The sequence below is a fragment of the Osmia lignaria genome, chromosome 14 (genome assembly GCF_051020975.1).
Source record: "Osmia lignaria lignaria isolate PbOS001 chromosome 14, iyOsmLign1, whole genome shotgun sequence".
Lineage (NCBI taxonomy): Eukaryota > Metazoa > Arthropoda > Insecta > Hymenoptera > Megachilidae > Osmia > Osmia lignaria.
In genome coordinates, this window is record NC_135045.1 from 11,557,066 (window position 1) to 11,581,630 (window position 24,565).

At 33.3% G+C, this 24,565-nt stretch overlaps 3 protein-coding genes across 5 annotated transcripts; 1 reads left to right on the forward strand and 2 right to left on the reverse strand.

Moving 5' to 3' along the window:
- Positions 1–1,030: 1,030 nt before the first annotated feature.
- Positions 1,031–4,204, reverse strand: Ada2a (Transcriptional adapter 2A). 3 transcript variants are annotated; one of them, XM_034334940.2, is made up of 3 exons: positions 4,030–4,204; positions 1,877–2,057; positions 1,031–1,788 (listed from the first exon to the last, which is right to left on the reverse strand). In XM_034334940.2, the coding sequence occupies exons 1-3, from the start codon at positions 4,091–4,093 to the stop codon at positions 1,614–1,616; spliced, it is 420 nt and encodes a 139-aa protein (XP_034190831.1). In that variant the 5' UTR covers positions 4,094–4,204; the 3' UTR covers positions 1,031–1,613. The 3 variants fall into 3 exon arrangements, with proteins under 3 accessions (XP_034190831.1, XP_034190829.1, XP_034190830.1); XM_034334939.2 differs by lacking the exons at positions 1,031–1,788; positions 1,877–2,057 and adding exons at positions 2,757–2,898; positions 2,984–3,838; XM_034334938.2 differs by lacking the exons at positions 1,031–1,788; positions 1,877–2,057 and adding an exon at positions 2,096–3,838.
- A 2,133-nt stretch (positions 4,205–6,337) lies between these two features.
- Positions 6,338–10,669, forward strand: Y-f (yellow-f). The gene is made up of 6 exons (XM_034334872.2): positions 6,338–6,528; positions 7,939–8,202; positions 8,662–8,861; positions 8,996–9,203; positions 9,532–9,867; positions 10,415–10,669. The coding sequence occupies exons 2-6, from the start codon at positions 7,941–7,943 to the stop codon at positions 10,621–10,623; spliced, it is 1,215 nt and encodes a 404-aa protein (XP_034190763.2). The 5' UTR covers positions 6,338–6,528; positions 7,939–7,940; the 3' UTR covers positions 10,624–10,669.
- A 112-nt stretch (positions 10,670–10,781) lies between these two features.
- Positions 10,782–24,272, reverse strand: LOC117609034 (uncharacterized). Its single transcript, XM_034334870.2, has 12 exons — positions 24,093–24,272; positions 19,808–19,933; positions 17,911–18,003; positions 17,398–17,460; positions 15,204–15,527; positions 14,796–14,948; positions 14,525–14,689; positions 13,873–13,994; positions 13,710–13,799; positions 12,410–13,469; positions 11,694–11,785; positions 10,782–11,600 (listed from the first exon to the last, which is right to left on the reverse strand). The coding sequence occupies exons 1-12, from the start codon at positions 24,121–24,123 to the stop codon at positions 11,577–11,579; spliced, it is 2,343 nt and encodes a 780-aa protein (XP_034190761.2). The 5' UTR covers positions 24,124–24,272; the 3' UTR covers positions 10,782–11,576.
- Between the last annotated feature and the right edge of the window lie 293 nt (positions 24,273–24,565).

Consider the following 24,565-nt stretch of genomic DNA (forward strand, 5'->3'; position numbering starts at 1 on the left):
TCGAGGTATCCGGCGCGGTCAGTTTGCAGCCGTTCAGATAACGCTTCTTTCCAAATCAAGCTCGATTCTCTTATCTGGACACTTCTGCACGTATTGGAGAGGCCGGCGCGATAAACCGTATACAGTATTTTCTTCGAGTTTACGGACGATTAACGATCGTCGTAATTATCTTAAAAGGTTTCCTCGTGGGAGTAATCGAAGGACCGATTATCGTACACCGCCTATGGCGAACTTGCTCTTCTCAATAAGCACGCACACGATTAAACTAAATGGACACGTCGAGCGTAACGGATAGACTGCAAACACGTGTAAAACACGTTTTGCAGTAGCCAAACAAAGTGTGAAATTCGTTTGGATGATGATTAAGAGGCTCGATAAACGATCGAAATAACGATAAATATGAAAAATGATGGAAAGTTACACGTTCGTCGATACGCGTAGTTGATCGATAAACCATCGTAAACGTGTCGTTTTTATTTGCTACGTTTATTATTCATGAAGTGAGAACGATTGCTGTTACGCTCGTGATCGTTCAGTTATTGACGATCAATTAATATAAAATATTTCATCTTTCTCTCTATTTTACCAGAAGAGACTCGTTCAAGATGGCGTATCTCTCCATGGCTGCAAGGAAAGAGTCGATGGGACAGTTCTCTGTCTTGCCTCCTTTTCTCTCATCTTTCACGATTTTTTTCTCGATTTCTTCGATACAAAATTATATAAAGTAGACATCGCATGATGCAATCATATTCGACAATGAACAAGACTGACTGTAGAGATATCTAAATATGGACGCAAGAACGACGATGCGGCGCCTAGATTTTCTAAATTCTATATCGTGACTGTATCGCGTAGCAATGCAACAGGCGTCGATGCACATGCCTGCAACCTTAATTTCGCCTTCTGTACGGCCTCCCAGCTTGCCTTTAATAGTAACTGGAATATTACTAAGAATCCGTACGCAATTGCTAATAATTCAGACCTCGAGTTATCCAGATGAATCTGTCCCGAGTCCGTCCGCAATCGCTCGGAAACTCTGAAAGAGATACAATAAACTGAATGTAAAAAAAGAAATGAATTCGATGGAACGTAAGCGTTCATTATCGCGTACGGTTTCGTACGAAATTACACGGCTTCGACATTGATGCCTTATCGCGAGTTTCATATCCTGGTACCGATATAAAGGGAACACGATCGAAGACGCTTAACGGTTACTCAATAACAACGGTATGGTGATAATGGGGGATCCATTCTCGCGTGCAGTCGACTGTATGCAATTATCCGATGGTAATGCGCGGTTGTCGTTAGTGAGATTAGCCGTTTTCTTTCACGGGGATTTCTTTGGCTGCCCGTGGAAATTACATAACCGGCTACCGAGAAGTGTTTGAATGAAAATTACACGATACCTGACTTATCAAATTTCAATTTACATTTATCTTCACGCTTCTTGGACAGATTTTTAAGTACACGGTTTGTTCGTATCTTTCACGTCTGAAAGGAACAGGTTTCGTTTCTATAATTCGTGATAATTATATAAATATACGGCGAAGTTTTATTGAAACGTATGTATAAAATGATCACAGTGAAACGGACACTGAAGAACGCGCTTTGTTCTAATATTGTAGGGATCGTTTTGTTTGGATGTCGTCCAGTATTGTTCGAAGTTCCTCGTCTTCTAAGCGGCCTTCTAAACTGGGAATCAAGGCTTTTGCTTCTTCCGGTGTTTCTGGGCAAAGATTCGCCAGCGAAGCCAGCTCGAATTTGTGAAGCTTCTTCTGCATAAGTAAGCTAAAACATAGAAATATTTATAATGAATCTTTATGAATATTTTCCACTGATTACTAAGGTTTTAAAAAAGTATACGAAATGTGCTTACTTTCTTACGGCTGCAATTGTTTCTTTGTTTTTAAATCGACGGAACCTATTTGTGTAAGTTAAACTCTTCATAAAAACTTCGGAAAATTCTTGCTCCTCTTCCGCAGATTCATTCTGTGCTTTTCTGTGCTCCAATAGCATCGAAACCTCCGAGATTAACAGTGTCTCGGCGTTTTCGAATTCTAAAGAAACAAATTATATTCAAACGTAGAGCGTATATTCATTCGATTAATCATTTCATTAATTGTAAAATATATATTTGTTTCATTAAATACCACCGTTTACGAGTCTTAAATATGTTTTATTAGTATACGTTATAAAATAGATGTTACATTATTAATATTGTACAAATCCTGAATAAAACATTACAATTGCTTATTTACACATATTTTACAGATTAATAGGCACATAATTTTATTAATTATTAGATTATTCTTTGTACATTGCTCTATATACTCACTTCATTATTCTCAGTCGACTGGTTAATCCTTACTATAAATTCTTAATTATAAATCTTAATAAATAATATCACAATTCTGACAGTTCTCGTTAAACACAATTCAATATAATTAATTAAACCTACGTCATTGATTCGGTTTATTTATATATCCTTTTTCTGTAAGGAAGTCGTATATTTTACGTGTTTTATTTACATCAATTTTAAGAAGAACCCTAGCTTGTGCCAATCGAAGACAACCGCTCTTCTTATTCTCTGCTATTAAAATTTGTTTAAAATCTAAGTAATTAGCGGGAACAATACGCGTGGCTGAGCAAAGTTCTTTTTCGGCAGGACTTAATTTCTCGTAACCTGGAAGACCTTTAATTACAAGCGGAGGCGCTGTTTTTCGTTGTGATATCGAACTTGGTATAGTGCTATTAAAATTAATGTTACAACCAGGTAATATCGTCTTCCAACTATATTCAGGATTACTTAAATATTGTTTCCTCTCCTTCTCATTCTCCTGTCTAAGTTTATTTAATTTTTGAAACATTGGAACACTATGAAAGTGTCTCAAACCATTACTGCGAAAGTCGAAAAGTTTATTAAGATAATTCTTAAGTTCACCGGCACGGTGTAAACCTTCCATAAAATAATCAAACTCTATACCTCCAAATAATTGCATGAAAATTAATAATCTCTCGGCGAGCGTTCTAGTTATCGTACACTCGTATCTTTGCAACCAGGATATAGTCCTTCTAAATGCTATTAATCCATGATCACGTATAATCTTTCTTCTTCTCATACGTTCCTTTAGTCTGTTATTATATGCTTGCACTATAGCTATTTGCAATTCTTTTCCTAATTCATAGTTACTGTCAGCTGCATCAAACTCGTCGTAGTTTAAATCAGATATCAATAACTCTGCATGATTATCAAAGTTCACTTCAAAGTCTGATCTTGCAGGATTATATCCAGCCAGAAGTTTACAATTAAGAGTATTGGGTGCGAACCTAGGAGGTTCCTCCAAGTCCTGTAATTTATACAAGTAAGGAACAGGTTCGCAACCAAATAAACTTGCTCTTGTTTCTTCGATTTTTGGCAATCCTGGTAGAGTCTGATTATCTATATAGTGCTGAAGATAATGATTTTTGCATTCATCAGCAGATTTTCCTTGCATTCTTTTCGCCATATCGACCCAATTGCCAAAACCACATTCCTGTAACACGTCTAGAAACTCTAGCTCTTGTTTTGCTGTCCACCCACTTTCATCGATCAATGGAAACTCATTCTTTATGATAATATAGTCATGATCGTTTCTGTGATTGCCAATTTCTGATCCGTTGGAGAAACAAGAGGGGCACAATTCCATGTTATTACACACAGCACAACGAATATACGGCTCTGTCAAAGCAGATGTGCATACGCGACATGTTGGGTCTGAAGTAATGATTTCATCCTTCACGACTGACACCTCGAGTTCTATGTCATGCTCGATCTTTTCTGTTCTACTCGACGAGCAGTCTGAAAGAGGATAATCGTTACCTTAGGCCATGCCGCAGAATCATTTAAACATTGTTCCCGACTTGTTATATTTGCCGTTGAACATGAGTTGTTACCGAAGAGAACATTGACAAATGTCACATGCTTGAGGTTAGGAAAGGACAAATATTCAATACGTCTCTTCGCTTAACATAAAATGAAAAGGAACGTACCTTTTGGAAACTGTAGATCAGCTGCATCCTCCTCTGTCATATCCGTCAAATTCGGATTAGCCATATTTCCTTATATTTGTTACAATATTCGATAAAAAAAAACAGAAAATCTTATGAAATGTTTACTGTGAGCGGACGAGCATGTTTGCGTTAATTATTTTGCTAGATGGCAGCAGTGATGCCAGAATCGTGGGACGTGGGACAAATTTTTACCCTCTCCACGACGTCCCAGTGACTCCCCTACTTCAGTTGTTTCATCTAACACAAACGTGTTGTCCCACGTGTCCGTGTGAGCTCTACGTTCGGCTGCTCCCGTCATTTCTACGTTATCGACTCGATGCTCAAGCCCACTAAGCATCTGGCAGCAGCATCGACGAGTCAATAAAATAATATAATCTCGTCCATCGCAGATATGTGCTTGTGTGTGAAGTGCGAATATTAATTGCCATGTATATGGAAACAGAGGTGGCAACACTACAATCGTACTATACATGTATATACCGCAGTTCACCAGAGTCCATAACTGCGAAAAGACCAGTTTTCGTTCTTCGCGCTTCTCCAGTGCGCATCTTCGCCCTGATTGGCGATACTTCCAAACGAAGTGGAAAGCGATTAGCAGAGAGCTCGCTGCGTTCCCCCACCATCTTGCAACCTGCGCGTCGCAGTTATGGACTCTGGTGAACTGCGGTATACATCTCTTCACCTTACCGTAGTCGATAAGGTAGTTATGCCAGTGAGGTATGGCACCGACGAGATACTGACCTGGTCAACAAGAAGCACCGACGAAAGACTGTCTTCGCCAAAAGGCGCTAGTTCGATGTGCGAAATTTAGTTGAGATTTTTGCCGCTAGCGGGCTCAAAATTTTTGCACTATTTAGTTTCTTTTTTTGCTACCAGGTGGCGCAATACAGGGATTTCTATCGTGCTGAGATGTGAAGGATGCAAAGATGTAAGGGATATAGGGATGTAAGGAATGCAGGGATGTAAAAAATGATGCAATTCTTAATTGCACATGCACTGTTCGTACTTAAAAACATGTATGGGCTTATAGATGTGGGCTCTTATCGTTAGAGCCATTTATCTTTCTCCTTTAGCGTCTTTTCGTAAATGCATTAAAAACGGAGTTATAACCTGAAACGTTTGCGCGGCCCACCCTGAAGAAGGGGGTCAAAATTTCCCGGTTTAGGAACTGCTCAATAGTATTCACGATTTTTCTTATTTTAAATTCAAGGATAATATCGTTCTCGGTTACACTACTAACAAATGAGTTTCATTATCATTGTTTTTGCTTATTTTGTGGTTGAAGTGGGCAACAAGTGCAATGGTGCGATACCAGTTCTGCTTGTTTTAACAACAGGATCAAACGATTTTGTTGTTGGTTCGATTACCTTGTTCTTATGGAGAAAGTCCTTGAAAGTTATTCGTTTTTTACAAAATGGTACCGCTATGTTTTCGAAATAATGCATGTGTATTATTCTGATTACGATCACAAATCCCTCTATAAAATCATCTATTCATTTACGATAGGTGCTTACGTGTGTAAAATGTTACGCATCAAGAGCACTGATCAAAACATTTCCGTTTGCCGGATGGAGCTGTTTAAGCCTTAAATTGTTTCGTGACGTTGCTTCGACCGAAATGTTCGCTTTACGGAAACCAAACAAAACGAGTATACGATAATTAACTGAAATTACAATGACTGTATATACCAGTATTTTATATAACGTCATTTCTTAATCGTACGTTGACAATCAGAATTATAGTCATCTTGATAAAGATGTACAATGGACGATATTTCCGGATGTAATTTATTTTTCTTTCTAAGTGTCTTTTGTTGAACAGTATACACATTCTTACAATTTTTATCACACTTCAAGTTTACATTATTCATTAAAAAGAAAAGGTAACAAAAGTAATGAGGTTAATGTTATAAATTATTAAGGGTGCTAAAATAAAGTGCTTACATGTTATATGGGTATTATAATAAAATATTTTTGTCAATATCAAAAATGACAAGAAATGTTAAATATTCTTTTAAACTGTACTTGATTCAAGATATTTCTATTGTTTTTTACATTATTTATTTAAAATGTACCTTTTAATTTTGATGTTTCACAAGTATTTGTATGATTCCTGGCAAACTGACAGAAAAATTTATTAATAATTATTTCATCGAAGCTTAAATATCTGTTTGTATTGTTAATTTAATTATATATAAATGGCATCGATTACAGGGAATCATTATTTTCAGTATTTAATTTGATTGAACCCGGCTGCAAATATACATTCGCCAGGTATAAAACAGTATACTACAATGAACTATAGCGTCATTCCGACGTGGACCGTTTCAGCAGAAGGCCAGTTCGTTCTTCGGATACGAATAACGTATCAACGGTGTTCGAGTATATTAACATTAAGCAAGGCTCAGTTCTTCCTTTCTTCTCGATCATTGCGGTTCTACCTTACGAGCGGACACACCAGATCGAAAGTAAAATCAAGGTAAGGAAGCACAGTGCGAAATGGACAGCACAATGAAAAAAACATTTTAAGTGTTTATCAATTCTTTTAATAGAAAGTGCTAATAAATTTAGGGGTTGAAGAAATTATATTTAATATTTCGAGTAAATTCTTTAATAATATTTGTATTTCTTTAAATATGTATATTAAAAATGCATACAGTTAAAGTTTATGAAAGTTTTTACCAAAACATTGAGATAAAGTTATCGAACTCAAAGGGTTAAAAGAACGGTAAATTTGCAAGTATTAATTAGCACGTTGAGTGCCGCAGTGAAACTGGACGTGTATAGTAAGACACACAACTGTAATTATTATTCAGAATGCGATCGTTTGATTTTTCATTTTAAACTTTCACTAAATGCTTTGCATAAATAATATAATACTAATACTATTATAAATTTTCGTCGACCTTTCTTTTTTTAATTATTTAATTGCATTGAATCATACAATTCATTTGCCATGATTTATTTTGAATTATTATGATTGCTTGTTTGGAAAAAATTATTAATTTTATTCATTTATTCCAAAGAGATATGATGAAAAATCGAAATTTTAATGATTTATTTACAAAGATTTCAAATTACTTGGGAAAAAAGTGAAACGTTTGATAATAATGAAAGTATTAAAGACAACCTGAGCATTGAACTTCGTTCCAGAAACTCTTCACGTTTCTGTTCGGTAATTCAAGAAGTGGAGTACAGTTACATCCTCGGGGCATCTGACTAAATCTTTCGTAAGACAGATTTAGTCCTGATGTATCGACAGCTGTGTTCGATTCTAAAACGGTACCTTTTTATTGATTCCTTATATGGAATTGCATGTATACAGCCGAATCTATTTATACAGTTAGAAACTTTGCTAAGAAATAAGATTTTCCAAAATATAAAAATAATTTAAATAGTTTAATAAAATATATAAAAATTTATATATAATAAAAAGAATAAAATAATTTTATTGGATTTCGTATGGTGAAAAACATTGGACCTTCGAATTTATTCTTACAGTTGTCAAAAACATTGTGGTAGTCCTATGTTATGTAATAAAGATTAAACTCATGTGGCTGCACGTTTTCTGAATATTTAAACAAGCATCTGAACCGGTTTTTATGTTAAAAAACTATTCAAGTACAATTGGGCCATTCAATTTAAATATATTTGAAAGTCATGATAACGATTGAATAAAAAAATAAATAATGGAACTTAAGGAATGGATATGTAAATTCCTAAATCACATTCAATCAGGATGCAAATATTTTCATCATCAATCAGAAACTTATTGCATTTTATTTCCTAGAAAATTATTATGCAAGATGTTAGTTGATTAATTCAAGTATGTAGTCAAAGGATGTACAATGTGTTTAAATAATAAAATAAAAATTTTGTATTTTTCCAGACATGTGGTGCCTTTTGTTGGTCGCTTTTATTGTAGTGGCAAATGGCCACGATTTTAAAACGATTTATTCGTGGAACTACGTCGACTTCGATTTTCCAAATGAATCAATTCGAGACTCGTTAATATCCAGTGGTCATTATATTCCTGAGAATAATATGCCACTTGGGCTTCAGTCTTGGAATGATAAGTTCTTTATTACGATACCACGATGGAAAAATGGTGTAGTTTCTAATTTGAATTATATCTCGAAAAATGCTCAATCACGTAGGTTCTAATTTTAATTAGGATTTTTTAATTAGTAATCCATGTAAAAAATAACAGTTTTCAAAACAAGATTCGACAGTAATAATAATACCATAAGATTCTAAGCAGGATCAGATTAAGATATTTGGGGCAGGGGATTATCAAACCTTTAAGGGTCCCTTGATTAATAAGTTTAATGTAAAAATTGAAATTTATTCTAAATAAAATTGAATAACATTCCATGATAAAGAAAAAGGACAACAATAAAAAAATACTTAATTCAATATTGTTGAATATAGTAAATGAAAAGCTTAGAAGAGGACTCCCTCGGAAGTTGGACTTATCTGGTCCTGGTTTGAAATAATTAATATTGAAAATGCTGAAAATTTAATTAATTCATTTTATATAGAAGGACATTTACAGAAGCATATGATTACCCTATTATTCATCCGTTTAATTAACTTTTTTTCTCCTCTACAGAATCTCCAAAATTAATTCCATATCCTAATTGGGAAATGAATTGCATTGATTTTCCTGGTAGTATTGTAAGTATTTTCCGCACTAAGGTTGATGCTTGTGATCGGCTTTGGGGTGTCGATACAGGTATTACTGATATTTTAGGCAACGCCACTGTTGTACAACCCGTAAGAATCTTTGTCTTCGACCTAAAAACCGACAAGGTAGTTTATCAAATCTACTTCAGTTATTTAGTTGTATTAAACATAATCTTTTGTTATGTTAAGATACGTGTCCATCTGATATATTAGCAACATTTTTCTTGATCTTAATAACAACATTCAATTGGTCGTTGCAGGTACTTAGAGTGTACACTCTGAAAGATTCCGATCAAACATCTAATTCGTTTTTCGCTGATGCGGTTGTCGATGTCGATCCAAACAATTGCGACAATGCTCACCTTTATATTTCTGATTTGAGCGGATACGGTATAGTAGTTTATAGTTGGGCTAAGAATGACTCTTGGAGAATCACACACAACTATTTTCATTTTGATCCTCTTCATGGTGAGATATTCTGTTTTCTTTGCTGGATAATTTATATCCTAACCATGAACAATTGAGGTCTTTAGAGGTAAAAGGGTGTTCCATTTTTACCAATTTAGAAAAAAAAGTTTAAATAATTGCTTTGACTTGAATTAAAAAATATTTTCGCTCCATGAGTTGATAAGTTTGTATCTCTATTTTTGACAAACTTTTCGTAACGAAAGCTTTCAAAATTTAAGCTGCAACTCTTGCTGCAAGGTTCTCAATTGTGAATAATTATGACTATTTTTTGAAAAAAATATGATTTTGTATTATTATAATATCTAATAAATATTTTATGCCTTTACAGGTGACTACAATATCAGTGGTTATAATTTCCAATGGACTGACGGTGTTTTTGGATTGTCTTTATCTACACCAAGAAACGATGGTTATAAAACATTATACTTCCATGCAATGTCTGGTATTACCGAGTTTTCTGTATCCACTGAAGTCTTACAGGATGATACATTAAAGAGATCAAGCGATTATCACACTTTCCACGTTGAGGGTAAAAAGGGTGCAAGATCTCAGGGACCAACATCCTTGATCGATACAAAAACTGGTATTGATTATTTCACTCAAGTCAGTAAAAATGGTGTAGCTTGTTGGGATACTAGTGTACCCTTGGATGAAGACTCTTTTGGTAAATATTAATAATAATTTATTATTAATTAGTAATATTATACTTAAGTCAGTAATTTAAACAATGCACCAATTGCCATTTTCATTGCTACTTTATCAGAGAAAAATAACTACAAATTAAGTGGAAATATTTTTTCTAACAGTAATGACAATAATAATGATAATGATGGTAATTTTGACCTTTTAGTAACAAAGTTGTAAGAACAGTATACCCTTCTGTTTTATTCCATAGGTATACTCAGTTAGTGTAAAGCAAAAGATAGTTAATCAATTTTCTATGTTTCAGTAATTACTATTATTATACAATACCTGTCACTGACTAACAACGATCTATTATTACGTCTATTATCTTCCAACTCTTAGATTTTACTGTATTTAGCGAGTTATTTCTTCAGAAATATTTATGATTTCTTTCGTAGAAAATCGTACCTAACTTATATTTCATGCCCCATCGATTGGTTCTTACGTAACACGATTCCAAGAAATCTTTAAGACATTTAGTATAGAATAGAAGTTCTTCTACAAATGAATCAATTATTTGTTTACAGTGCTCGTAGCTCAAGACAATACAACGTTGGTCTTCCCGCAAGATATATCCATCGATCCGTTGTTCAACATGTTATACGTACTTTCCGATAATTTGCCGCAACTTATGTTCTCAAATTACGATCCAAAGACACGTAATTTCTTCCTTACAGCGGCTGATCTTGATTCTTTGACGCCTGCATGCAAGAAACAAAATTCCAAAAGCAGATGAATCCTTGGTATATTTCAGTGAATTCACTTAATTCTTAAAATTCTTTAGAATGAAAATAAATTTTATGAATTATCAAATAAATATATAATATTCTTTAAAAAATTGTTCCTTTTTAATTTGTTTTAATGCTTAATTTTAATCGCAGTGCTTCCCTGATTTTAATTAAGGTTAGTATATCTTAAAAGCGACATTATTTTTTAAAAGTTTAATTACATTAGTAGTTGTAGTTAGTTTTATATTCTAATAATTAGAAGGATCTAAGAAAAATAATTTTATCAGGTTCTTCTGTATCTACTTTCATTTATACATAGCAGTTATACAAAAGAATCTTCAGAAACATACCCGAACACCTTATACAATATAATAGTTATAATTAACGATAATTTTAACAGTATCGCAATTAAGATTATTTCATACAGTTGTATTTTTATTTACAAGTAGTTTTGTTGTTAAAATGATATTTCATGAATTCATTGAAGGAACTTGTTATGAGAAATCTGAAAAATTCATAAATCACTTAAATAGATCACTTTTTATTACAGTATTACAATATTATTTTTAAAAAATCTTTAATTTGTTCTGGATCATAGTTATTAATCTTTCAATATTCCAAGAATTCTCTCCTTAGGAAATAAAAAAATTTCGGTGGTTTAGAATTCAAAAATAATACTCTTGAAGGAATTTCTGTCAGATTTCTCACTTTGTACATATATTACGTCGATGTTCGATTAAAATTATTTATTAAAATTATTTAGAAAATAGAAGAAAGCAGATAATCGTTATAATGTTGAATCAACAGGATACATATGAGTGTAATGGAAAGAAATTTATTTTTAATTATAAATGAAGTCACTTTTCAATATCACTCGCCTTGGTCCCAATCTCACTATTATCATGCATTTATTATTATAAAAAATGTAATGAAGTATGATACATTGTCAGAGAAATCTTGATCACAGGATACTACACGTTTTCGACTGCAGAAGCAAATAAAACGAATTATTTATTATGCTGTAAATCTATTTTAACGTAATATAACAGAGAGATGGAGATATAGATATTATGCTTACCTTGGGTTTGTGATTTACAGCACCAGTGCTTTTTGTGCCGTTTTCTACTCCTTGTGGTTTCTTAGCCTTAAATATCTTGGACATTCTACCTCCTAATTTGAATAATTAAAATAACACAAATTATTTAAAAGTGACAAAGGATATACAATTTTTCTGTACAAAGTGATAGTTTCTGGTGGATCAAGGAGATAAGTACAATTCAAATATTTATAATTTTGTATTTTACATTATTTTAATGTTGAAATTCTTAAATTTTCGAATGCTAAAATTTTAGGGCCCAGTCCACCTTTTGGGAGGAGACTCACCCTGTCCCCTACCTCATTACGTCTATGATTGTCACTATTTACCAAATCTCCATAATCCCAAAATCAAGCAATACTACACACTTTATATTAAATGCAAAATTAGAAGACTAAATCCACCCCCCAAGGTATCAATTAATCCAAACCTATCTAACCTGCTGCCCGCGGGCCACTCGTGGCACTTTCCCCTACCACGGTGGTTGCGTTCGGCTCCCCCCACTCTTTCAACATATGACGCGTATTCCTAGTCCTAGCAGATGTAGCATCTAGCGAGAAACCGCTGCCCCACTACTGACACTACTGGACGGTGGGGGAAGTCTGAAGCGGTAAGAATGGGAGCGGTGGCTCTTTCGCTTCTAGCAGTTAGACAGGCATGAATTAATCAATCAATTACTATTCTTTTAGTTTTCTTACCAGTTCTTGGCGCCGGTGATTGTACAACATCAGCATCGTCCTGAGCAATGTCATTATTCATCCTTTCTGCTTCAACAGTTTTCTCTTTGTCATCCTGCTTGTCGATTTCTATCGCGTCTTCTGTGTCTACTATCGATCTCGTCGACTTGGAACTCTTACTTTTCGCTGAAGATTTCATAGAACTCGACTCCTGCTTCTTCGTTGAAGATTTCATAGAACTCGTCTCCTGTTTCTTCACTTCATTGTCTTCCTTTGTTTCTGCCTCTTTCTCCGTGGTATCTTCTTTTCTCTCATCATCTTCCACCTTGTCATTTTCTTCTTCTTTTTCCATCGATGATGTTCTCTCACCGGATGTACTGTTCCCACTTCCAGGCTTTAATCTCGGTGGTTTTGGCGGTGGTGTGGAACTGGAAGGAGACATTTGTTTCTCAGTATTCGTCTTTTCTTTGTCATCATTAGTATCTTTCGATTCTATTTTTTCATTCATTGATTCTGGAATATCATTCTTCTCAGTATTTGACTTATTATCTATCGCAGTATCTTTTTCACTGATTTCTTTGTGATCTGCAGCATCATTCTCTGACATTTCATTATTGTTCTCTTTATTATTTTGTTCGGTATTAGTTTCTTCAGGAGTAGTCTCCTCTTTAATATTGTTCTCTTCATCTACTTTCGGTTCGACTTTTTTGTTTTCATTTATTGATTCGTGGTTTTCATTCTGTACTTTCGATTCCTCAGACTCTTCGGCGACTTCTGGCATTTCTTTTGATGCCCTTTCCGGTTCCATTTCATTTCCTGTGCTCTCTGATGTCTTCTGTTTTGTACCATTCGAAGATTCTTTCGGACTCTCCACTTTTTCGATGTTATTCATCGAATCTGTAACGCTGTTCATATTTTCCTCGTTATTCGTTACATTGTCTAATTCTGTTTTAATTGTTGATGGAAGATCAGTGTTTTCTGGATTTATTTGCGCTTTTATTGTATCCTCGTGAGGCTCTGTTTGCAATATATTTACAGGAAGCTTTAAAGGTGGAAGAGAATTTCTTTTCTGAACGTGTTCCTACAAATTAGAGAAAAGTTTCTGTTAATTGCAAAATAGTTGCATGACAATCTTTAATAATTTTGGTAACTATAATAGTTGTAGAAAATTCTCACAAAGTCTAAAATTAGAGAAAAGTTTCTGTTAATTGCAAAATAGTTGCATGACAATCTTTAATAATTTTGGTAACTATAATAATTGTAGAAAATTCTCACAAAGTCTAAAATTCGTGAAAAAATAATTAGTTAAATTTTTAATCACCGTTTGTGAAGTTTCTTTATCTCTTTCTGCATAATTATCTGTTTCTCGCCTTTGGCCAACCAAAATTGTATGACAGCCACCGCATGCAACCTGCACAGGTTTTTCAAATCAAAGTCAAAAGAATGATTCTATATTTGTACAAATAAAACTGTTGTGCGGTTACCTTTGATACAAAGAGTTCTTTATATCGTTGAACGAAAGTTAGTTCGTGAACGTTGTTCTCGTTTTCTTCCAACCCTAATTTTCCGTGTCTTCCATCGCCACATGTGAAAAGTTTCCCAGACCCTGTCAAGAAAAACTAACGTTACGGAAGGAAATAGTAATTACACTGTCAAGTAAATTTGTTCTATTCATTTGTATTGTTTCTACTTGTCATAGTAAAAGAACAAGACAATTTTTCAATCTTCCAAAAAATTTGGTGAAATAATTTTTAATCCATTTTCTCAGAAATGTTATTATTATATCGAACCACGCACGACGTTTGCAGGGTTATTTTGACTCACCTACAGAAATAAAATATTCAAAATATAAGAAGTTAATTTGCAAAGCTTCCACAGACAATATATTTACACGTTGAAATATATTTTTAATTTTCTACACAATTTAGCCTTCAAATTTGAATGTAACGACGTTTTAATTTCAAGGGTTACTAATTTTCTTTAATTAATTAAAAGTAATTAATTTTGATGATTTATAAGCCAAACACAATTTGTAGATATTTTAAAATTTTTCAATAGTAAGTGAGTTTCAAATACTTTACTTTTCCCATTGTAAATTTAATTTTCAAAATTAATCAACTTTCTATTCGAAGTTACCAGTCACAATAGCTGTATGACTTTCTCCGCAAGAAATCCGACTGATTGTATCGTTTTGTAACATCCCACGTGATAGAAGTTTCGGTGTCTGAAGCTCCGTGACATTTGTTCCTAAACCGAGCTGTCCATTCGAATTACTTCCGGTACAATATACATTTCCGTTTTCTGTAAATTGTAAAAAAAAGTTATCGTAAACTCCTCTGTGTTCTACTTGTATCGTCAATTCTTTAAATAAGTGTAATTTAGATCAGAGAAACTGATTTGAACGCACCAACTAAAATAACTGTGTGGTGGCCACCGCACGCTACATGAACAGCAGGGCTAGGTAATTGCATCTGTTTCGGGGTAACTTGCGTGGAAAAATTGACATTGATCCCTAATTTTCCACTTTCTGACTCGCCACAGACGTAAACCGAACCGCTTTCTGAAAATATAATTCCGAGTTCGAAGAACAACTTTTAACACGGTGACACATTTTTCTTCCAACGTCACCGACTCGTTTAAATCCATTTTCTTTCTTATACTGTTTGCTATTCGGCTGCTATCAATTTTTCATCAAAACATCGTCGATAGTTAACGAAAAACCAATTAACCCTTTGTGGACAAATTGATAGCGCTTATCTATTTTAATTTTCAGCTGTAAGTAATATGTTAATGAAATTATTATTTAAGAAATCACCTGTTAAAAATGCAGAATGGTAATAACCGGCGCTAATTTGTTTTACAGGTTCGGGAATCTGCACTTTCGTTGGTTTGTTAACCAAACCGGAGACATCGGGCAAGCCCAATTGTCCTTCGAGATTACTGCCCCATGCAAACACACCCCCGTCGCTGATAAGAGCGAGGGAATGATGAGAACCGGCAGCAAGTTGAAGTATCTTTGATCCAGCCAATCCTGAATCGTATACCAATACAGGAGAACTTGAAAAATCACCGATAGCTGATGTTCCTCGACCTAGTTGGCCTTCTTGATCGGTGCCGCAGGCAAAAATCTTTTGCTCTCCTGAAACAATATTGTTTTGTGCTTTGGAATGAAGAAAAAACCTTCAGGTAGAGTGTAATTTTATATTCATTCCTTTCATCAGTTCGATGTACACATACAATGTATAAAATTATTATTTATGCTAATTTTTACTTTCTATTTTTAAATATTTATATGCTTAAAAAATGTAAAGTTAATCGAGAAACTATTTTCTTTCTTTTGGAATTAAAAGAAATGAATTTATTTAAATTACTTCATTACTTAATTAATTAATTAATTATCTCGGTATGTTAAGATAAAAGCTTTGGTAAATCCTTTTAGTATTCCCTTATAAAGCATTCAACGTTAATTGTAAAATTATTCGAAATCCTCTGTGACCTAGCTTTCTTAAACGAAATTCTAGTATGTATTAGGTGTACAAATTAATTCGGTGCCTTTAGTATTACGTCTTCTTAATTAATATTTTTTATTTGAATATTTTCTCGCGGTTTTGGACATTTGAAAAGTGACAAGACGACATAATAACAATAAAGATTATTTCAATAATTGGAATTATTATAGCTATTTAAAAATAAATCTTTAATTAAAATAAGGAAAAGGCATCGAATTAATTTGTACACCTAATATATGAAGCAGCTTCGAAATGTAAACAGACAATCCTATTCAATAATCCTCCGGTGTGGAGAATACAAAATCCAAGAAACATTGGCTGATCGGAATATTGTTATTGAAGAAGCTATTCACATAGGAGTGATGGAAACATACTATTTAATTCAGTTTATATCGGTCAACCGAGAGAGACGGATTTTCTAAATTCCTTCGGTGTTCTATCGAGAAATACCTTCAATTATTTGTTAATAAATTCAAGAAACGCGAACAGCGCAGTGTCTATTAAAAAACTTTTAAATGTATGCGTTTTAATTTACGTTGAAGAACATCAAGATTTGTCGAGTGCCATAACACTTAAACGTGGACTGGCTGCTGATCAGTATGGGTTGACCACGATGGATATTTCACCTGGTTGCACCATGAACGTTGCAAAGTATGTACACTCGTTTTATGATTTTTATTTCACTAATAATTTCGATTTGATAATTTTTAACAGTATTTAATACCTTAAGAATTGGCATCACAAAGCTATCGTTATTATTATTATTTAGATATAAATTTTTGTATTATGATGGTTTCGCGTAAGATGAACGTTAAACAATCCACAGAGCTATTCACCAGTACCTACACTTTAGCACTTCGAAATTAGAATAAAAAGGTTCGAATCATAGAGAAGTTTTTCAACATAGTTTAAACACAATCGTTATCGACGAACTGCGAGATAGAAGAGTGATAAGGGTTCTAAAATTGAAAGCGCATTAAAGTAATTAGCGATGTAAAATGAGGTTGACACGGAAAGCGATATGATGTAGCATTATGAGGGACAGATACAAATCTTTGGAGTAGGAAATGTGGTTGGGGCATGCTTAAAATATAACCGATGATTTTCCTTGCTTAAAAAACCACGTTATCAAATTCAGAATCTTATCGTACCAGACGTTTTGGTATTCAACGTACAAGTTCGCGAACACCAAGAATATATTATAGCTATTTACAAAATTACCTCTAATAAATCATGTTATCAATGATTAAAAGGCAGCACTAAAAAAAGAAATGTAAATTTATTTTTACATATATTAAGTATAATTTAAACAAATTTTTCCGATAACATCGTCTGTCTTAAATGTAAAATGGATATAAAATTAGAAGTTGAATGAATGATGCGATCAGAAAGTAGACGACATGTAATTGTATTTGTTTGATTATACAAATTACTCTAAGTAAGTGTATTTAATAAGGCTTTTAGTGTCAGTGCAACAGGAAGAGATAAAGTATGTCTTACCTGTGCAAATTAGTGTGTGTGCTCGTCCACACGCGACATGTGTGACCTTTTCCGGCTTCAGAACTGAAAATGAATAGGTTCTATTGTAAGAACGGATAGGAAATTTACGTAGGTTAGATGATTTTAATTACAGAAGTTAGATCGTGGCAGGTTCATAAAATTTCAAGGGAATATGGTAATATCAGACATGGTTAGACATAATTGCATTATATTAAAAAAATTATTATATTTTTCTGATTAATTGAAAATTAATTGGCCATTATTTGTTACAATTATGAGGTTTCAATTTAAAATAGAGTTGAACTTTTCATTTTATAAAATATAATATTATATAATATTTTATTTTAATGGAAATTGATTTCCAATTATTTGTTAAAATTTTGATCTTTTAGAAATTTTTATTTTATAAAAACTTTAATAATTCTAATGTATAATATTTTTGGCCAAATATAGAACAGTTTTTTTCGAGCAAAACTAGGATTTTAAAAAGATTAGAACCGTAGAAATACGAACCTTTTACACAAGATGGTTTACTAATGTGGTTTCTATGACCAAGACCAAGCTGACCCCAATCATTGCTTCCAAAGACGAACAGTCTGCCGCTTTCTGAAAGGGGTAAAGGTACCAATTTCGTAAATTATACATTTCTCCATGTTTCTAACTACTTTAAAGTACAAATATTTATATAGTTCAAACATTATCTTAATTAAGATATTAATTTGAATTTGTTCAATTTTATTCTTCGTATACCACGAATTGATATTACAATAATTCTGTAAAACATTTTATTCAAGGAAACTGGAAGTTCACTATATTTAGATAGTTTCTGGAACTGTTGATAATAACAGTATGTCGACTCTGTTCGTATAGTTATGTATGTTAAGTGCTAGAACATTGCGTGGTCATATCGATTTACTGGACAGTGGCTATCCCTATGAAAGCACAGGTCGGCTATAACTTCTTCGCGAATCATGATACAGAAGCTGTAAATCATTGATCCTGGTTGTTTTACTTAGAAATCAACAAATCAATCGACCTTTAATCCTATGAATTATTCATGAAAAATTTGCTACCCCCACGATGTTTGTATATTTTCCATTGAAATTAGAACTTAAATCTGGATCATTTCATAATAAATTGAAGATAGATCAATTATTTGACAATTGTACTTACTTCATAGAAAGTTATAATTTTGAAACGAGTATAAAAATGTTATTGCAATAGAAAGGAAAAAAAAGAACGTGTTATAAAATCACATTATTCGTTGCCTTTTTATTGACAATAATTATAACGTGTAGTGAGATCTTTAGAGTCTATAAATCACGATACTGTCGTGAGTAACTCGTGTTATATACCCGAGGTTAAAATGAACCCAGTAAATATTGCTTAGAGGGTAAAAATAAGGTGAACTTGTAATGGATTTCATTCCCTTGTGAAACAGTGTTACAAAGGAATGAGAGAAAAATAAAAAAAAATACTTTCAGAAGATATTTTGCTAGAACCGGGTGTTTCAATAAATTACTCTATTTTAGCGTGTCTATTCGGGGACGTTCCCATATAAACACTTCACAAGATAATAAAGTATAACCACGTGCGGTATCATTGAAACGTGTACAGTCATTCACGTGTTCATTCATTGATTTCCTTTAAAATCAAGACCACTAGTAGACAAATCGATACGGTAACGCAGAAGATGTTAACTTAACGTTTAGTGTGTTCTGTGAAAGCTTTTATAGACAGGTGATATTATCTTTGATGTAGAAGTTAAATTCTTTCGATTTGAGATTATTGAGAAAAGCATAGTTTTGTTAGAAATAGCAAATATAATAAAACTATGATATCGTCGATCCAATGTCGAAGTCACGAATGTGCAAAAACATCATTTTGAGATATTGAGATTTGAAATTCAGAACTGGTATCATAAATCCATTTATATTGTTACTAAACCAGCTTCAAGTGCCATATATGAAATTATAAATTTTTATTAAAAATTTTGGATCTATCCTAGGAATATTTATAAGAATTCAAATCTTATCAGGATTTATAGCTAAATGTAGAGCTAAATGTATAGCTAAATATCTATAGAATCTATAGTTTGAGATAGATGATAGAAAATATAAATTACTTTGACATTTGACAATTTGCCATTGCATACGTGGGTATTTAGTCAATTTGTTAATTGGTAGATGCTCAGATTTTGGACCTATTACACAACTTCGCATTCGCTCCTTTGACAATGTGTGCTCCTTTTAAAATGTAATTTTATGGTAACATATTTCACTGAAAGGAGGCAAAAATATATATTCGTGACTTTGGCATTTTGATCGACGATATGTTCTATGTTCTATATCCATTGTTACGATATGACTAGAGGTTTCTATAATACATACGACACTTGTAATTCACTTACGACAAATCACAGCAGAATGTTCGTCCCCGCATGTAATGCTAATTACAGGATCCTTTCGTATAAAGAAATGCGATGCAATGTTGTCTGCGAATCTGCTTCGACCGACCGTGAACACTGCACCCGATTCTGTAAAGTTATATAAATAATTTGTATTAGGTTTTTGTAATTTTTCATTTCGAATCAGACAATTAACATATTTGAATTTTTAACTCAAAGCAGAATATCCTTGAGGATTAATTATTATCCGAAATGGCAATAAATTATAACAAACCATGATATAATAATTCAATAGTAACATCTTATTGATTATTTATTATTTCTCTATCACTTTGAATAATTCTTGTCTGAAGGTTGCATTTCACAGCTCCACTTTGCTCAAAAAAGATAGTATCGTCCTTTAAAAACAATTATTCATCACGACAGACGTAGAAGTTACCTCCTATCGTATTTTAAGTTTAAATACAGCATATCTACTATCTCACAATATTCTTTAACGAGGAAATACAAAAAGCTCTAAATTTCCAATGATTTATTTAAGAAGGTTAACGCGATAACGTGCTATCGAAGGACGAATCGCGTCTTTTCTTTTTATATCTGGCACGAAATGGCGTTCGTGCGATCAAGAAGATGCGAGATAAATGTTCTCAACTTTAAAGAGGAAATTTCTTGCGGCCCTACACGCGGTATCTTTAAAATTCGGCAAAAATTACTGAACACAAGGGAGAGGGCGGAGTTGAATAGCCATTTAAAATTCAAATATCCGAACGAACCCTTCTTTAACTAGATCGTAGATAAACGGACCATTATGGGAATAACTTGAATCTAAAGCTGCTTTTGGCGAGTCGTGTCTGAAAAGCTAAGAGCTTACTGCACGAGAGATTAAAAAGATGTGTCCAAAGCTTTTTCATGAAATAAAAATAGAATTGATATTGCTTTTTTTTTTGGTCTGCAAGAAGAGTCAAAATATGAATTCATAATTATAATTTCTTCAGCTCTTTTTCTTATAATAATTGCTCTGTGAGAAATTTAAAACACTTTACAAAGTTAATTTCCTTAATAGCGTGTTTTTTGCAAGTTATATTGTTTAAATGGTGAAAGATACGAAACAATGTCATTAAGAAAAATTAAGTAATGTTAAATGGAGTATCACTTAACGTATTTGCTGGTTCCGGAAATGGAAGCGTTTCAAAAATTTAAGCCTACTTTCACTTTTTTAAATGAAATTGTATATCATTTTAAATGTCATTTGGTGACATCTTATTATTTTCTACAAAAAGGTATTAACATAGTTTTGAGATCGTTATTGTTAAAGAGTGGAAAATTATTTCAGTATTAAATGAAAAAGTCTTCAGAATCATTTTAATATCTTTATTTAAACTTTAGAAAGTAGAAAATACGAGATACATCAGGTTGATTCTCTGTTGCAAAAAGGGGTCTAATTGAACTTGATCACATTCCTAATTGTAAATTCAAAAGCAAGGACTTGATGTTTGATTTACCGCCACATATCGGTTGTTGAAAGCTACAATCATGGCTCAGTACAGTTTCAATGGCAGATGAATTTTTAAACAGGTGTGATCGTAGATACAAGGGTTTAGAAAGTCGCGATTATTAGAGAAGGTAATTGAAAACCGAGGTTTAAGCATCGAAATGACTGAATCAGTGATTAAGACCGTGTCAAGAGCGAACGATAATTTTAGTTTCACGTTTGCAAAGGTCAGTGATGCAGCAACTGGGTGTAAATCCTGCATGGCAGTTACGTTTATGTTCTTCTTATCAAAAGTTCAAACGTCCTACTTTTGCATAATTCATCACGCATTCATCTTTCAAGCATAGCCTGTTGTTCTTTATCTACGCTGACTTTAATTGCCAATTACGGTATCAAGAAAGGTCTCGAGGACCGAGCCTGCGAAAATTTACGCGTGCAGAAAGAACCCTGAACGAGCGGAAAAACGTTGAATAGGTTGAAAGTTACATAGGTCGACGGTGACCCATTTGTTAGCGACATAGCTTTTCTTAATACTGAAGAGATTGATAAGAAAAGGGTTATGGATTTTTATTGAAGACAGCTGTTGGATCAATCAGGATTCTATGTCGAACGAAGAAATTCCTTGTTCGTTCCTTCTTATTCAGTAAGAAACTTTATATTCAAATTGTGCACTTTTCAATGAAGCTTCATCTTTCTAGGGTTTGGAACCTTGTGTCTTTTTCTATATTTATTAAACGACCATTTGCTGGATAACAATATATTAAAAAATGAATGTTTATCAGTTTTTCTCATTTTCTGAAGCCTTATCATAGAATGATTCTTAATCCTAATTCTGTAGAACTGTGTATTTCTCACTGAAGCTCTATGTTTCTAAGATCAGACCGTTGTCCCTTCATTTCTATATTTATTAAACGACTTTTTATTTATTAACAGTATATTAAAAAATAAATATTTGATGATTAGCTTTTCTCACTTTCTGAAGCTTTATCATAGAATGAATCTTAATCCTAGATCCATCTAATGTATTAATATAAACTTTGATTTCCCATTTGGAAATAGTGTTTCTATGCGGATACAACTACTAAATACAGCACAGTTATTATTCGAAATTGTTCAGTATACAATATGTCCCTATTTCGATACACGACATGCGAGATGGTAAATTCGCTATGCCGATAACATCGATGCGCTCATTTTCTAGTGGCTGCAACTGCGTCAGGTCGTTAACCCGGGGATGCATGGTTTAACAGTCATGAAAACGGATCAAAACGCCTCCGAATCCGATCAATTGCAATATTTAATTCAATGTCCCGTAAGCAGTTAATCCAATTCTGTAACGTGTACATTCTATCGTGATAACAATGTTCCTATCAGAACTTGCACTCCGATAACTTTGCATAAACCCGGATTAGCAAATGCGATTATCCGTGGTACGCAAGAAGTAGTAAAGAAGTTTAGAGCAACAAACATATATTTTTTTTTAAAGTAGAATGGCAAAAATACGTAAAGCAGAGTGCAATAGTTTGCGAGGAAATATCGATAAAAATGTCACTTTTTTGTTTTTTAGTCTTCGATAGTAGAGTATTAGAAAGGTTATTCTCGACATAACTTATGAAAAATTACATTCCATTCTAAACTCTGTGTGAAGTGCAAAAAATAATGAAGCAATAAGAGTGCAACAAATAATTAGGATCGGAAATGGTGCCACGCAGAAGCGGCGCTATAGAATTGTTCCGTAATTAACGAGTTGACCATTAGAATAGAAATAGTCAATCCAAATAGAAATACAGATTAATGAAAATATTTCAAATTAAATTTTTAATACATTTTAATTTATTGTTTCAAATTGTTAGTGCAGTCTTACTAGCATTTAAAATTGTCTTAAAATTTTCATTTTTTAATTATTTGACAGTATCTGAAAAGAAAGTACTACCGTTTACTGGTTCTAATTTTTCTACTTCTGTTTAACTTAAAACAACTTATTCAACAGTTTCACGCAACAAAGTAAAATTTTATAGCTCGTGCCGAAGAATAATTTCCTTGCTACGTATACAGCGACCCCCATTGACGTAAAAATAACACAAATGAATATAATTACAGATAAATCTATTTTACACCAACATATGCGTAACGTATGTGCATAACTGTTTCATGCTATTTCATACTGTAATATATCAAAAACGTGCACTAGCTGTTGTATGTTTAAATAAAATAAGGGATATTTTGTGTTTCTGTTACGTGTAACAGTCGCTCCATAAAATTAAATTCTATTTTATTTATATTTTCATGCACTATATCACACACAATTCTTTTTTTTAAATTTGAATTTGATTTTAAATTACACGCGAAAAACCACTAAGTCATATCTACATAATTTCCTTTAAAATATTTCACAAATACAATTTAAAATAAATCCGTCTAACTACAAAATATAATAACAATTTAAAATTACTTTTTCCAAAACAGAAGAGAAGGAAAATAAAATGCGAACATTGTAAATTTAAAACGAACAACCGAATATGTCAAGGTAATAGTTTAAAAGCACCTTGAAACGAACAAAATCAAACCCACTGACAAAAATTATATTTTCTTTTCAAGCAAAATTTATTAAATTTATTGCAATTCCATGAAATCTAATACCGGTTCACCGGCGTCGTGCATCATCTACAAGAAGAAGAACAGCATCCGTAGGGAAAGTGTGCTCGAAAAAATAGCGTCGTTGCCAAAAAAAGGGGGGTTAATTGCAGAGGAATCGAGAGAGGTGCTTGATATCGTGCGATTTCACGAAAAGTTTACCGGGTATCGTTTCCAAGTCTGACAAGCCCATGCTTACACCTTGCGCCACGTAACTTGCAGTCGACTAACTGCCGGTCAGGCATGGCTTTCATGGTGGTAACTTAAACTGAACGTTGCCAGGCAACTGGAAATCAATTTCTAATGGCAACCACACGTCGGACTTGTGTGTTCCAACGATGAGAACGGGTTACGATCGTTTAGAAACATTGTGTTTTCGTGTGGACATTTTAAAACAATACTGGACGCGTTGCCTTTGCGTTCTTTCGCGTGTCATTCGGCTGTCATCCAATATTCAACGAACGTAGCTACATCGATGCACTCGTGATATCGAGCCGCATGTACACTTTTCTTTTATCAGGGAAACAGGAGTGTCGTGTTGCATTCTTTTCGTTTATTTGTTATTGATAAAATAAGAAACGAAAACAATGAGGTTCGTTTAATATTTGGTATGGAGGTTTGCTAGACGGATGGAG